Below are 15,734 nucleotides of genomic sequence, written 5' to 3' on the forward strand. Positions count from 1 at the left end.
GCCTTTGGCCACTAGTCACAATACAATATCTTTTGAAAGTTATTCTAAAAATAAAGCTAAAAATATGACTGCTTTATGGTTAGGAAAAACTTTGGCCTTTAGAATGTTCCTTTCAAGACAACTGGAAACTCGGACAAAAAACGAGAGCTTATTAAAGGCGCTGCATTGTCAATAAGTCATCTGTATTGACAATACAGTATTTACTGCGATGCGGCCTCTGCAGAAGTCAGAGCAAACACATTTTTTTGCATTTGAAGGAAGTTGTAAAGAAAGTGTGTTTGTGTATATATCTAGGACTGCCCCCCATCTACTGTCAACCAATCAACCATCCACTCAATTTGACCTCTGCATGCCTCTGGAGACTCCACAATTGCGTCACACCATCGTTACGGCGCCTCAAACCACATTTTCGGATTAAGCGTGGTGATACGGCAGAGGTATAATAATGCCGAGGTCAAAATAACTAGGAACTCGGAAAAATACTAGGTCAAATCATGACGTCAGTGAACTTATGGCTGGAAAAGTCGGAGCTCTAGAAAGAGACCGGAGTTCACGAGATGGAATTCCGAGTTGGATGACCGTTCAAATCGATTTTCCCGTAGCAGCTCGTTTTTCCGAGTTCCCAGTTGTTTCTAACGGACTGAAGTCGGAAGTAGGAGATTTCCGAGTTACCAGTTGTTTTGAACACCGCATAACTCAATACATTTTTCATTAATGTTGACGTTTTTGCAAAATAGATTTTAGTCGCGCGATTTTGCATTTGACTATGATATTTGGTGCAGTATTTCTCAAGTGACTTGCCTAGTTTCTCTTTGAGACAGCACTTCATTGAAGTATCCCTACTGTTGACCAATCGCCGACGAGGGGGCGTAGACTTCATCGACCGACTTCCGCTTGCCTCTTGAGAAAAATGGTGTGCCCGAACTGCTGAAAAAAACCTGCGGAAGTCCAAAACAAACAAAAACGTCACAAAATGTCATCATAATATATTCACGAACTGTTCCGTGCATGCGGACGCCACTAGGCAACAAAAGAGAAAAACAACAACATGCTGGAAATGTTACATAACAACAGGGTATAAATAAGCAGTCAAATGAGGCTGGGATTTTGAGGTCAGCCTTATGATATAGATAATACATTGTGTTCTGGAAAAGGTATGATGAAGAGAAGAGGGGGAATGCATTGATTATACTTATTATTATCTCATTCAGGTGCTGACAGTAAACCAAAAATGAGAACGGACTAGGTTATTGATGAGTTTTTGTTTTGCAATGTGTAAATTCACTGAGTTTATGGTAGAGGTTGTTCAGTTTCCACTGTCTAGTTATGGTCCTGTACTGTTGCTTTGGCTTACAACTTTTTCTACCAAACTCGAGAAGTGTCATCTCTGATAACACTCTGGCTAATTGGATGTAAATGACGTCACGCTTGGGCGAGAATACGCCCCCTTGCTGCAGAGTGCAGATATCCATTCAGCCCCCCTCCCTCTGGTCAACAACACAAGCTGCACAGAGAAGCAAAATGGCCGATAGTAAACTAACCGACCTCACAGCGCTTTGCAACCACCAAGAAGTTATGCATGTGTAGTTTACAGCGAAAACTACATTCGTACGAAAGGATATACGTTAACTCAATTTCTCGATTGTTAACATTTAGCCTTTTGGTGATGTTATTTCTTATTTGGTTTAGCCTTGAACTACCGTTAGATTGCTAAACTAGCTTTAGCTAAATAGGTCTGCAAGAATTTCACAAAGTACTTTATGTTTGATTCCTGAGGTGAGTAACTAAAACGATGTATCGTTAAGTTGTTCATTACAATGTTGTAAATTGTGTGTACCATTTTTTTTCTTCTATCCATGTTAAGTTATAAGCGACAGCTAACGTCAGTCAGCCAAGTTAGCTACAGAGAACGTCACTGAAGTTTTATCGTAGCTTCTTTGGCCTTGTCACTTCAGTCCAAAAGCGACAGTTGATTGCACAGACAAGTAATGCTATGAAGCAGTATTGTTGTCTAGTGTGTGTGTGTATATATATATATATATGCATGAATAATTTGAGAAACACAATCAATTCAATTAACATTGCTATGAACTATTTTTCGATTACCACGGAGTACTCAACTAATCAACAGTATGTATGTGTGACCGATATGTAAGGATTTTATTTTTTAAACTATGAATGGAGCTTAGCTTTGGGAGCTGGTTAGCAAGCCGGCAGCTGTACGTCGTGTTCCCTACTAGGCTTTACCTTTTGAGCGGCAGTTAACGACGTCAAAGTCGCTCGCACGAAAGCGCTATCTTGCAGCTAGTTAATGTCAATACTATTTTGACAATTTAGCTAGATATGTTAACACATGTTTGTGTCGTTACGTGACTTTATTCTCGCGGAGTCTGTTTCGTCCGTTTTTTTCAAGTCCAACGCCACCGGGTGTCCAGTTTGGGGCTACTCTGTACTCGAGCTCGAGGCTGGAATAGGCCTTGGCAAACGTCAGAGCGATACCACCAGGCAAGCTTCTGCTGGCTGATTTGTATTAAGTGGCACTAGCTAGCAGAATGTAACGTTAGCTATTATGGGAATTGTTTTTCATTAAATGCCGCGTATAGATCCACATATAACAGTTTAACTAGTCAATAAATAGTTATAGTAAAAACGAACATTATATTGCTTGCTAACTAGTTCTTAATCTGACAATTTTGAGCGGCTTAATTTGACTGCTGTCCTTAAATTGTATTTACAGACTAGACTACTACTTCGCAATTTGGACAAGCTCTTGTCCAAATTGCCAAAATGCCTCCCATAGCGCAAACTTGCTTTGTTTACGTTTCCCATACATACACTCAAAAGACCCCACATTTTCAGCTTACTAGCGTTTTCAGTGGAACGCTTTTGTAAAGCTGAGTCAAACAGGGGGACTAAAACGAAATGCCACCCCGTGATACCTGACCCATCTAGCCAACTAGCTCGCTCTATCCTGCACACACTCACTCTCTCGCCATCTCTATTAGCTCGCTAGGCCTTGACCTACGTGACAATTCAATATTTTTACCAGCTAACGGGTTCTTTTATCTACCAGTCAGGTACTGCCCAGTCTTACATTTCCTCTCTGTTGATGTACATGTGTTACATGTTTGTAGTTGTAATTGTTTGCTTGAAAATTAATAATTCAGGGTGGCTACCACAGATTGTTGCCAAGGTTGTGTCTGCTTAATACTATAATTCTGACAATATTAACTAATTGTGTAAGAGTTCATTTTAATAAACTGTTGATAAAACGTTTTTAGGCAAGTCGCAGCACATGTATGTAACTTGATGTTGATGCCTATCGCCAAATGTCAATGCCCACATCCATTTAAATGTGTCCAGATAGGAGAATCAGGAAAGGGAACAGCAGTTCATGGAAGACAAGAAAAAGAAGAAAGAGGATAAAAAGAAAAGGGAAGCTTCCCAGAAGGTATATAATAACCACTTTTCATCAGGAAATTAGCCCTACATAATTCAGAGTGCTCAGGTATGTTCCTCAAAACAGAATTGTCTGGTGTTTGATCCAGTTTCATGGCCCATTGAAAATCAGAGCCACACTGTTCTGGCTGTGTTTTAGTCGTGACAGCAATAATGATTTACTTGGCCTGCGCACCATAGTTGCTTGCGGTATTAGCACTTGACATTCGTTACAATAATGTGTTGGCTGTTTCATGGCACTGACGGTCTTCTCTACTTTCAGGTGACTGAACAAAAAGTCAAAGGTAATTTTTTGTTTTTTTTGTTTTGTATATACAGTACCAGTCAAAAGTTTGGACACCTACTCATTCAATATTTTTTTATTTTTCTAAATTGTAGAATAATAGTGAGACATCAACTCTGAAATAACTCATGGAATCATTTAGTAATCAGTGTTAAACAAATCAGAATATAATTTATGTTTTAGGTTCTTCAAAGTAGCCACCCTTTGCCTCTGACAGCTTTGCACACTTGACATTCTCTCAACCAGCTTCACCTGAAATGCTTTTCCAACAGTCTTGAAGGATTCCCCACATGCTAAGCATTTGTTGGCTGCTTTTCCTTCACTCTGAGGTCCAACTCATCCCAAACCATCCCAATTGGGTTGAGGTCAAGTGATTGTGGAGGCCAGGTCATCTGATGCAGCACTTCATCACTCTCCGTCTTGGTCAAATAGCCCTTACACAGCCTGGAGGTGTGTTTTGGGTCATTGTCCTATTTTTAAAAAAAGAGTCCCACAAACCAGATGTCATTGCGTATTGCTGTGGTTGCCATGCTGGTTAAGTGTGCCTTGAATTAGAAATAAATCAACATCACCAGCAAAGCACCATCACATCACCACCATGATGCACGGTGGGAACCACGCATGTGGAGATCATCCGTTCACCTACTCTGCGTCTCACAAAGCCACGGCAGTTGGAACCAAAAATCTCAAATTTGGACTCCAGACCAAAGGACAGATTTCCACCGGTCTAATGTCTATTGCTTGTGTTTCTTGGCCCAAGCAAGTCTCTTCTTCTTATTCGTGTCCTTTAGTAGTGTTTATTTTTAAAATTTTATTTTAATTATATATTCATTAACTAGGCAAGTCAGTTAAGAACAAATTCTTATTTACAATGACTGCCTAACCCGAACGACACTGGGCGAATTGTGCGCTGGTTTCTTTGCAGCAAGTCGACCATGAAGGCTGGATTCACACAGTCTCCTCCTCTTTGGGCTGCAATCTGAGGTACAGTTAACTCTAATGAAATTATTCTCTGCAGCAGAGGTAATGCTGGCAGTCCTCAATAGAACCAGTTTCATCATAGCGCTTGATTGTTTTTGACTGCACTTAAACATTCTTAATGTTCCTTATTGACTGACCATGTCTTAAAGTAACAGTGGACTGGCATTTCCCTTTGCTTATTTGAACTGTTCCTGAAATAATATGGACTTAGCCTTATTTGGTAAAAGACCATCTTTTGTATACCACCCCTACCTTGTCACAACTGATTGGCTCAAATGTATTAAGAAGGAAAGAAATTCCACAAAATAACTTTTTAACAAGGCACACCTATTAATTTCAGGTCACTACCTCATGAAGCTGGTTGAGAGAATTCCATGATGATAACTTTGCGCAAAGGGTGGCTACTTCGGCGTCAGGTAGCCTAGTGGTTAGAGCGTTGGACTAGTAACCGGAAGGTTGCAAGATTGAATCCCCGGGCTGACAAGGTAAAAATCTGTTCTGCCCCTGAACAAGGCAGTTAACCCACTGTTCCTAGGCTGTCATTGAAAATAAGAATGTATTCTTAACTGACTTGCCTAGTTAAATAAAGGTAAGGGGGGGGGGGGAAACGTAGAATCTCCAATATAAAAATATATTATTTATTTTTTTGTTTCTACATGATTCCATGTGTTTATTTCATCGTTTTGATGCCTTCACTGTTATTCTACAATGTAGATAATAGTAAAAATAAAGAAAAACCCTGGAATGAGTAGGAGTGTCCATACTTTTGACTGCTACTGTACATCTGTAACACTCCTTCCTTTCATCAAACAAGATAACGATGAGAGAGGAAAAGGCCAAGTTTATATTATGTTACATAACATTATGATTAGGATGCATTCCAGCTTTGACTTTATTGACTTGGTTCATTTGTTTCATTTTCCTTAAGTGCCAGAATCAACCAAGGCCAGCTCCACGCAGTCACTAGCCACTCCTGGCTCTGTGTCTCCCAGCCCTGGCCCCACTCCACCATCGTCCCCCTGCCCTGCAGCTGGGTTCGCTGTTCCTCCGGGTGGGAACAATGCAAACCGGGCGGCTGTGGCCAACGGACAGCCCCCCACCGGAACTCAGCGCTATATGCCCAGAGAGGTGCCCCCACGATTCCGCTGCCAGCAGGACCACAAAGTGCTTCTGAAGAGGGGCCAGCCACCACTGTCCTGCATGCTGCTGGGGGGAGTGAGCGGTAGGGGAGACGCACCCCCTCTTTCACAGGGAGATGCCCCCAATGCAACCACATCTGGATCCACAGGTGGGTCAACATTGAAATGAAAGGATGTAGTTTGGATCTGTAGTCAGCAGCTAAATTAATATTTGTCCAAGTGTAATTAACGTACTGTTTTAACCTTCTTAACATGGTCCTCAAGTTACCAAGGTATGTTTGCTCATTATCTACAGATCCCAATCTGGGTTCACCTTCTCCTTCACCCCCTCACTCCTCACCCTCATCTTCAGTTGCTGCTTCTTCAACTTATGCAAATTCCACATGGGGGGTGGGCTCTGGCAGCCAGCCCCCTTCTCAGGGCTGGGAGAAGGTGATAGTGGATGGGAGTGACCTTGAAGAGTGGCCCAGCATTGTGGGTGGGGATAGAGTGGGTACCGAGCTGGATGGCCCCAACAACAGCAGTGCCTCACGGACTGACAAATGCACCCAACAGCATCTGAGGACAGGAGGCGCAAGAGCTGGGAGTTCAGACAGTCCCTCCCCACCCCACTCTTCCCCCTCGTCACTCACTGAATGTGTCCTGTCTGGTGTCGTGTGGGGCACTTCCAGTCAGTCTGGAATTGGAGTGGCCGCAGCAGCAACAGCAGAGGGGCCAGTGCTCAACAATTCCAAAGTCTCCTTTCTTCCTGGGACTCAGGAGAGCCCTCTTCGTGTGAACAGTGGGATTCCTGGTGCCAACTTCAACCCTAATGCCAACCCTTCAGCCTGGCCTGCCCTTGTGCAGGATGGAACGACAGGGGTTGGTGCAGCTACCACCGAAGCTGTGCCCTCATCCATCACAACATCCTTCTCTGCCAGTACCACCCATACTCATCCACTCTCCTCTGTGAATCAAGCTAGCTATCAGCACCAACTCCATGAAATGCCTGCCAGCGATGGAGAACATCTCCATGGTGACTGGGGGGGCTTGGGGCCGGAGCTTGGAGAAGGACCAAATCAAGGAGGCAGAGACCTTGTGGACAGTGGGGTTGTTGGAGGGAGCGAGCATCTCTCTGCCTCGTCATCCTCCTCCACAACCTCTTCCTCTTCATGGAGAGCTTTGCCTCCCCCCTCTAACCTCAACACAGGTGCCTCTAAGACTGATGGGTGGGACAGAGTAGGGGGAGATACAGCTCAGGAGGAGGAGAAAGCTGGGTTGGCAGGAGATGAGGAGTGGGTCAGGGGAAATGATGTTAGCTCAAATACCCCAGTGGTATCTCAGGGAGCATGGGATGGGGCTACAGAGGAGGGTTGGGGCGGTACACAGGGGTCGACAGATGTCGTCAGTGGTTCCAGCAACCCGGCAATAGGAAGTAGCGGTGGAGGCGAGAGCAGCAGCAGCAGTGGAGGTAGTAGTGGTGGTGGTGGTGGTGGTGGTGGTGGTGGCGGCATATCCCAGGATTCTGCCTCACCAACATTTGCTACTATGACAACAGCTTGGGACAATCAGAAAGGGGTTGATGCTGTGGGGGAATGGGCAGGTCAAGGTGGCAGAGGAAGTGGAGACCCCTCATCCTCCAGTGGAGGAGGGTCCAGAGCTGGGAGTCACAATCGGAACCATGAGCATTCCCGCCACCGCTCCAGCAACCCACCCCCCAACCCTGAAGTGGCCTTACAGAGCATGCTCAGCCGGTCGGACCTGGATCCCAGGGTGCTGTCCAACACTGGATGGGGGCAGATCCAGGTACAGCAGAATGTGGCCTGGGACCTGGATACAGGAGCAGCAAGTCAAAATGAGGGAAGCAGTTCTCCTGCATTTCCATCTCAAGCTGTTAGTTCTACTGGTCGGGCATCTACTTACCCCGCAAGCAACAGCACAATGACTACTGATCCATCTGCTGGGGCCCATATGCCTACTATGATCACTGGTCCTGGCCCTGTACCTTCAAAGGGCGGCTGGGATGACGAGTCAAATTGTGCTCCACCATCCAACATGCGGAATTCTGCTCCCTCCAGGATGCCAGTGAAAGATATTGATGGCAGCCAGGGAAAGACGAGTGGAGCCTGGGGTGACGTCAGTACTTCAGAGAGCCATGGCAAAGGCTGGGGCAGTGAGGAGCAGGAGGGGAGAGACCGCAGAGGGGGCGGAGGAAGTAACTGGAAAGATTTTGGAGAACAGGGTGGCGGAAGAGAGAGTGGCTGGGGAGGTGGTCAGGAGGAGAAGGGGACTGCAGGGGGTTGGAAAGAGATGGGTAGGGAGGGAGGTGGATGGGGACAAAGAGGGGGAGGCAACTGGGCGCAGCGTGAACCCAAGACAGTCAGTGGAGGCTGGGGGGAAGGGAGGGGCAGAGGTGAAGGCAACACGGACAAAGGATCTTGGGGTAACATAGATGAGGGAGGCCCACAGAGGAGTTGGGGAAGTGGAGGTGACATGGGCGGCAAACCGCACCAGGACTGGTGCATGAAGCCGCATTCACCACAGATACCAAACAGCCAAGCTGCAACACTGAAAGCCCCAAATCAACAGCTACACCAATCACAGACCCAACAGCCACCAGGAGGCTTGGGCAGGTCAGGAGGTCCTCCCACCCAGAACCAAAACTCGGGCTGGACTTCTGGCCCCATCCCTCAGATCCCTGTTGGGCCTGCTGAGGCCCCTGAGCCCAGCGGTTGGGAGGAGCCCTCCCCACAGTCCATCAGCCGCAAGATGGAGATTGATGATGGCACTTCAGCCTGGGGCGATCCCACCTGCTACAACAGCAAGAATGTGAACCTGTGGGATAAAAACAGTGCCCCCTCTGGTCAGCCACCACCACTTCAAGGCCAAACTCAACAGGGTCCACCTACATCCGTACAACAGCCACCACCAAGGAGACAGCCTGCGATCCCAGCTAACCGGGACTCAAACCCTGGCAATGCACCTGGAATGGGTAAGCTATGACTGATTTATTCCTTCGAAGGCCAACAACTGGCATTTGTGGCAGATTCTTTAATCTGATATTCTCTGTATTACCAGGCCCAGGTATGTGGGGAGGGGGTGGCAACCTCGTTGGGCAATCTGTGGATAATGGCACTGCTTCCTGGGGGCAGACTTCTGATGCACCATCTGGCTGGGGAGACCCAGATAACTCAAGCAAAACTGCTGGTTGGGGAAACCCCTCATCTAAATCTGGTAAGACACTTCAAGGAGCTTTCATTGTAAAGCAAATGTGTTACTCCTCAGGACATTGCATGACCAATTTTTGCATGTCCCATAGGTTCAAAGTCGGTGCAAGAGAGCTGGGGCAAAGGAGAGGGCCCAGTTCCAGCCTCTCGACACTCCAGTTGGGATGAGGATGAGGACGTTGGTGGAGTTTGGAACAGCACAGGCTCACAGACCAGCAGCAACTACAACTCTGGTGGCTGGGGGCAAGGCCCCGGGGGAAAGCGAGGCAACATCAAGGTATTTTTGTGGTTAGGGTCTGCTTGCTCAATTTTGTTTTTATATCCTAAGCTGTGGAACTATGAAAGGACATCTTTCTGATTGAGGGATTATGTTTAGCTACATTGCATGTTTCTGTTTGTTTCCTAAAGGGTGGTGGTGGAGAGAACTGGATGAACCCAATGACACGACAATTCCAAAATATGGGACTCATGGTAAGCCCTATTAATTATGTCTCGGAAGAAATGGAATGGATGGTGACAATGCATTTTCTGTTGAAGGGTAGGTAGCATAAACGTAACCACATGTAAAATATGGATTTGCATTAGAATACTCATCAAAAGTCCCAATACAAAGTTGCACCTCACATTTCAATTTTTCGAGTTATTACATAAAACTGATCAGAATGCCAGAAAAAATATTTGCGGGGTGTGACATATATTGGCGGACCCGGCAAGCCAGTCTATTCCCTATAATGCAAGCCCTCTGCCTATATGCTACATAGCTTTATTCAAGCCTGTCTCGAAATACAACACTGCCTCTTTAAGACAAATAAGCTCTTTACCTGACTCGTCTTTTAAAGGTGTCTAGAAATGTACATGTTTTGTGCTTTTGTAGGAAAATCACTCACCTATTACTGACTACAAATTATCTATAACTGAGCTAACTTACTAACTAGCAAAGGAGCTTCCGAGTGGCGCAGCGGTCTAAGGCACTTCATCTCAGTGCACAAGGCTTCACTACAGTCCCTGGTTTGAATCTAGGCTGTATCAAATTCGGCCATGATTGGGAGTCCCATAGGGGTGTTTGGCCAGGGTAGGCCATCATTGTAAATAAGTATTTGTTCTTAACTGACTTGCCTAATTAAATAAAGGATAAAAAATATATATGAACAAAAATGTGCACGTGACTACATGAGTACCCTTATTCTACTTCTCCTCTGGTGATGTAGAGGTTAATCCAGGCCCTGCAGTGCCTTGCTCCACTCCCATTCCTCAGGGCCTCACTTGTTGACTTCTGCAACCGTAAAAGCCTTGGTTTCATGCATGTTAACATTAGAAGCCTCCTCCCTAAGTTTTTTTAATCACTGCTTTAGCACACTGCAACCCAGATGTCCTAGTTGAATCCTGGCTTAGGAAGGCCACCAAAAACCCTGAAATTTCCATCCCTAACTATAACATTTTCTGACAAGATAGAACTGCCAAAGGGGGCTGAGTTAGCCTGCAGAGTTCTGTCTTACTATCAGGTCTGTGCCCAAACAATTTGAGCTTCTACTTTTTTTAAATTCACCTTTCCAGAAACAAGTCTCACTGTTGCCGCTTGCTATAGACCACCTACTGACCCCAGCTGTGCCCTGGACAACATAGCTGGTGGGCAATCAATTCACATATCTTCAGAGCTCGTGTCGTTAGGTGACCTAAACTGGGACATGCTTAACACCCCGGCCATCCTACAACCTAAGCTTGATGCCCTCAATCTCACACAAATTATCAATGAACCTACCAGGTACAACCCCAAATCTGTAAACACAGGCACCCTCATAGATACATTCCTTACCAACCTGCCCTCTAAATACACCTCTGCTGTCTTCAACCAGAATCTCAGCGATCACTGCCTCGTTGCTTGTGTCTGTAATGGGTCTGCGTTCAAACGACCACCCCTCATCACTGTCAAACGCTCCCGAAAACACTTCAGCGAGCAGGACTTTCTAATCGTCCTGGCCCGGGTATCCTGGAAGGATATTGACCTCATTCCGTCAGTAGAAGATGCCTGGTTATTCTTTAAAAGTGCTTTCCTCACAATCTTAAATAAGCATGCCCCATTCAAAAAATGTAGAACCAGGAACAGAGAGAGCCTGTGGTTCACTCCAGACCTGACTGACCTTGACCAGCACGAAAACATCCTGTGGCGTACGGCATTAGCATCAAATAGCCCCCGCGATATGCAACTTTTCAGGGAAGTTAGGATCCAATATACACAGGCAGTTAGGAAAGCAAATGCTAGCTTTTTCAAACAGAAATCTGCGTCCTGCAGCACATACTCCAAAAAATTCTGGAACACCTGTAAAGTCCATGGAGAATAAGAGCACCTCCTCCCAGCGGCCCACTGCATTGAGGCTAGGAAACACTGTCACCACTGGTAAATCCACAATAATTGAGAATTTCAATAAGCATTTTTCTACGGCTGGCCATGCTTTCCACCTGGCCACCCCTACCCTGGTCAACACCCCTGCACCACCCACAGCAACTTGCCCAAGCCTCCCCCATTTCTCCATCACCCAAATCCAGATAGCTGATGTTCTGAAAGAGTTGCAAAATCTGGACCCCCTACAAATCAGCCAGGCTAGACAATCTGGACCCTATAAAATTATCCCCTGAAATTGTTGCAATCCCTATTACTAGCCTGCTACATACAGTGGGGGAAAAAAGTATTTAGTCAGCCACCAATTGTGCAAGTTCTCCCACTTAAAAAGATGAGGCCTGTAATTTTCATCATAGGTACACTTCAACTATGACAGACAAAATGAGAAAAAAAATCCAGAAAATCACATTGTAGGATTTTGAATGAATGTATTTGCAAATTATGGTGGCTTTGGACTTTGTCAATCACCACATTTTTATCGGCAGAGTCGACAGACTTGGCTTCTCAAATGACTGCCTCACCTGGTTCACCAACTACTTCTCTGATAGAGTTCAGTGTGTCAAATCGGAGGCCCTGTTGTCCGGACCTCTGGCAGTCTCTATGGTGGTGCCACAGGGTTAAATTCTCGGGCCTACCCTTTTCTCTGTATACATCAATGATGTCGCTCTTGCTGCTGGTGATTCTCTGATCCACCTCTATGCAGACGACACCATTCTGTATACTTCTGGCCCTTCTTTGGACACTGTGTTAACTAACCTCCAGACAAGCTTCAATGCCGTACAGTTCTCCTTTCGTGGCCTCTAACTGCTCTTAAATGCAAGTTAAACTAAATGCATGCTCTTTAACCGATTTGCTGCCCGCCTGTCCAGCGTCACTACTCTGGACGGTTCTGACTTAGAATATGTGGACAACTACAAATACCTAGGTGTCTGGTTAGACTAAACTCACATTAACCTCTTGAAGCTAGGGGGCACTATTTTTACGTTTGAAAAAATAACGTTCCCAAAGTAAACGGCCTATTTCTCAGGACCAGATGCTAGAATATGCATATAATTTACAGATTAGGATAGAAAACACACTAAAGTTTCCAAAACTGTCAAAATGTTGTCTAAGTTAAACAGAACTGATATTGCAGGCTAACACCTGAGGAAAATCCAATCAGGAAGTGCCCCTGTTTTTGAAATCTCTCTGTTCTTATGCATCCCTATTGCGCATTTAAAGGGATATTAACCAGCTTCCTTTTTATGTCCCTAAGGTGTCAAGTCTTTAGACACAGTTTCAGGCTTTTATTTTGAAAACTGAGCGTGAAGGATCACATTGCGTAAGTGGACAGGTGGGGGCTCTCAGAGTGAGTTGGTGTGCAATTGAGTAAGACGGCCATTGTTCCTCCCGCTGTTATGGAAAAAGCTACACACTCCCTGAGGAATGATTATAAAAAAATGTTTGACATGTTTATGTGGACATGAAGACTTTGGAATTTCCGTCTGCGTTGTCGTGACCGCTCTTTCCTGTGGATTTCTGAACATAACGCGAGAAACAAACGTTGGTATTTTGGGTATAAAAATAATCTTTATGGAACAAAAGAAACATTTGCTGTGTAACTGGGAGTCTCGTGAGTGAAAACATCCGAAGATCATCAAAGGTAAACGGTTAATTTGATTGCTTTTCTGATTTTCGTGACCAAGCTTCCTGATGCTAAGTGTACATAATGCTATGCTAGGCTATCGATAAACTTACACAAACGCTTGGATTGCTTTTGCTGTAAAGCGTAATTTCAAAATCTGAGACGACAGGGTGATTAACTTCTTGCGTCGAGCCATCCCGGATCCGGGATCGTGACTACAGCCTCAAGCCCATTACCATAACGCAACGTTAACTATTCATGAAAATCACAAATGAAATTAAATCAATATGCTAGCGCTCAAGCTTAGCCTTTTGTTAACAACACTGTCATCTCATATTTTCAAAATATGCTTCTCAACCATAGCAAAACAAGCATTTGTGCAACAGTATTGATAGCTAGCGTAGCATTTAGCGTTAGCATTCAGCAGGCAACATTTTCACAAAAACCAGTAAAGCATTCAAATAAAATCATTTACCTTTGAAGAACTTTGGATGTTTTCAATGAGGAGACTCTCAGTTAGATAGCAAATGTTCAGTTTTTCCTGAAAGATTATTTGTTTAGGACAAATCGCTCCGTTTTCTGCGTCACGTTTAGCTACGAAAAAAAACCTGTATCCAGGATTGTGTAAATCTATCCGCAAGCTCATTAGCATAACGCAACGTTAACTATTCATGAAAATCACAAATGAAATGAAATAAATCTATTTGCTCTCAAGCTTAGCCTTTTGTTAACAACACTGTCATCTCAGATTTTCAAAATATGCTTTTGAACCATAGCTAAACAAGCATTTGTGTAACAGTATTGATAGCCTAGCATAGGATTATCCCTGGCATTCAGCATGCAACATTTTCACAAAAAATAGAAAAGCATTCAAATAAAATCATTTACCTTTGAAGAACTTCGGATGTTTTCAATGAGGAGACTCTCAGTTAGATAGCAAATGTTCAGTTTTTACAAAAATATTATTTGTGTTGACAAATCGCTCCGTTTTCTTCATCACGTTTGGGTAAGAAAAAAATTATAATTAAGTCATTAACTTCTTGATTCTACTTGAGACGCAGACGTCTCAAGTAGGCACCTGGAAATGCAAATGCGCTACGCTAAATGCTAAATGTACTTGTTAAAACTCAAACGTTCATTAAAATACACATGCAGGGTATTGAATTAAAGCTACACTCGTTGTGAATCTAGCCAACAAGTCAGATTTTTAAAATGCTTTTCGGCGAAAGCATGAGAAGCTATTATCTGATAGCATGCAACACCCCAAAATGCCTGAAGGCGACGTAAACAAAATAATTAGCGTAGCCGGCGCTACACAAAAACGCAGAAATAAAATATAAAACATTCATTACCTTTGATGATATTCTTTGTTGGCACTCCTATATGTCCCATAAACATCACAAATTGGTATTTTTCCCGATTTAAATCCGTCCATGAATGCCTAAAATATCCATTTGTATAGCCTGTCTGCTTCAGGAAAAAAGCTCTCTTCCAACACGCAACGTCATTTTTAAAAATTATATAAGTTGCCTATATTCTTTGACAAAACACTTCAACCTACTTTTGTAACCCAACTTTAGGTATTTGTAAACGTTAATAAGCGATCAAATTGATCACTGGGCGATCTGTATTCAATAGCAGCTACTCAAGAAAACAATGTCCATTTTTCAATCTTCCAAAATCGATTGTTGTAGGCTGGATGGAATGACGGATCTATTGGTAATGTCTCAAAGGATTTTTGTCAATGAAAATGACGTTTTTGGCGACATCGTGTGGAAGCTGTTTGAATTGCATCCGTGTCCATATTAAATTTGGTTTCCTTTAAACAATACATGGATACATGGATACTTTTTTCAGCTTTCAGTGACCAGTTTTTCTTGCGCTTTTCGATGAAACACACGCTCTGTTATAGTCACAGCTGTGATTTAACCAGTTTTAGAGACTGAGTGTTTACTATCCACACATACTAATCATATGCATATACTATATTCCTGGCATGAGTAGCAGGACGCTGAAATGTTACGCGATTTTTAACCATGTTCGAAAAAGGAGGGGGTAGGATGAAGAGGTTAATTTCTTCGAGATAGGAGGCGCTCTTAATTTTTGGATAAAAAAACGTTCCCGTTTTAAACAAGATATTTTGTCACGAAAAGATGCTCGACTATGCATGTAATTGACAGCTTTGGAAAGAAAAAACTCTGACCTTTCCAAAACTGCAAAGATATTATCTGTGAGTGCCCCAGAACTAATGCTACAGGCGAAACCAAGATGAAGTTTCATACAGGAAATGCCCCAGATTCTGAAGGCGCTGTGTTCCAATGTCTCCTTATATGGCTGTGAATGCGCCAGGAATGTCGTTTCTCCAAGGTGTCTGCAGCATTGTGACGTATTTGTAGGCATATCATTGGAAGATTGACCATAAGAGACTACATTTACCAGGTGTCCGCCCGGTGTCCTGTGTCAAAATTATTGCGTAATCTCTAGGTCCATGCGCGTTCCACTTCTTCAGAAGAGAAAGTCAACTGCCACGAAGGATTTATCATCGATAGATATGTGAAAAACACCTTGAGGATTGATTCTAAACATCATTTGCCATGTTTCTGTCGATATTATGGAGTTAACTTGGAAAAAAGTTCGCGTTTTA

The 15,734-nt window shown here is 44.0% G+C and overlaps 1 protein-coding gene across 1 annotated transcript in view; it reads left to right on the forward strand.

The window, feature by feature from the left end:
- Nucleotides 1-1,460: 1,460 nt before the first annotated feature.
- The window catches only part of LOC110538359 (trinucleotide repeat-containing gene 6B protein), a 28,809-nt gene continuing 14,535 nt past the window's right edge, over nt 1,461-15,734 (forward strand). The window contains exons 1-8 of the mRNA XM_021625123.2: nt 1,461-1,776; nt 3,364-3,451; nt 3,722-3,743; nt 5,652-6,011; nt 6,158-8,833; nt 8,920-9,075; nt 9,161-9,345; nt 9,477-9,539. Of these exons, the coding sequence (XP_021480798.2) occupies nt 3,395-3,451; nt 3,722-3,743; nt 5,652-6,011; nt 6,158-8,833; nt 8,920-9,075; nt 9,161-9,345; nt 9,477-9,539 (3,519 nt within the window). The 5' untranslated portion in view covers nt 1,461-1,776; nt 3,364-3,394. The remainder of the gene's footprint in view (nt 1,777-3,363; nt 3,452-3,721; nt 3,744-5,651; nt 6,012-6,157; nt 8,834-8,919; nt 9,076-9,160; nt 9,346-9,476; nt 9,540-15,734) is intronic.

The sequence above is a fragment of the Oncorhynchus mykiss genome, chromosome 12 (genome assembly GCF_013265735.2).
Source record: "Oncorhynchus mykiss isolate Arlee chromosome 12, USDA_OmykA_1.1, whole genome shotgun sequence".
NCBI classification, from domain to species: domain Eukaryota; kingdom Metazoa; phylum Chordata; class Actinopteri; order Salmoniformes; family Salmonidae; genus Oncorhynchus; species Oncorhynchus mykiss.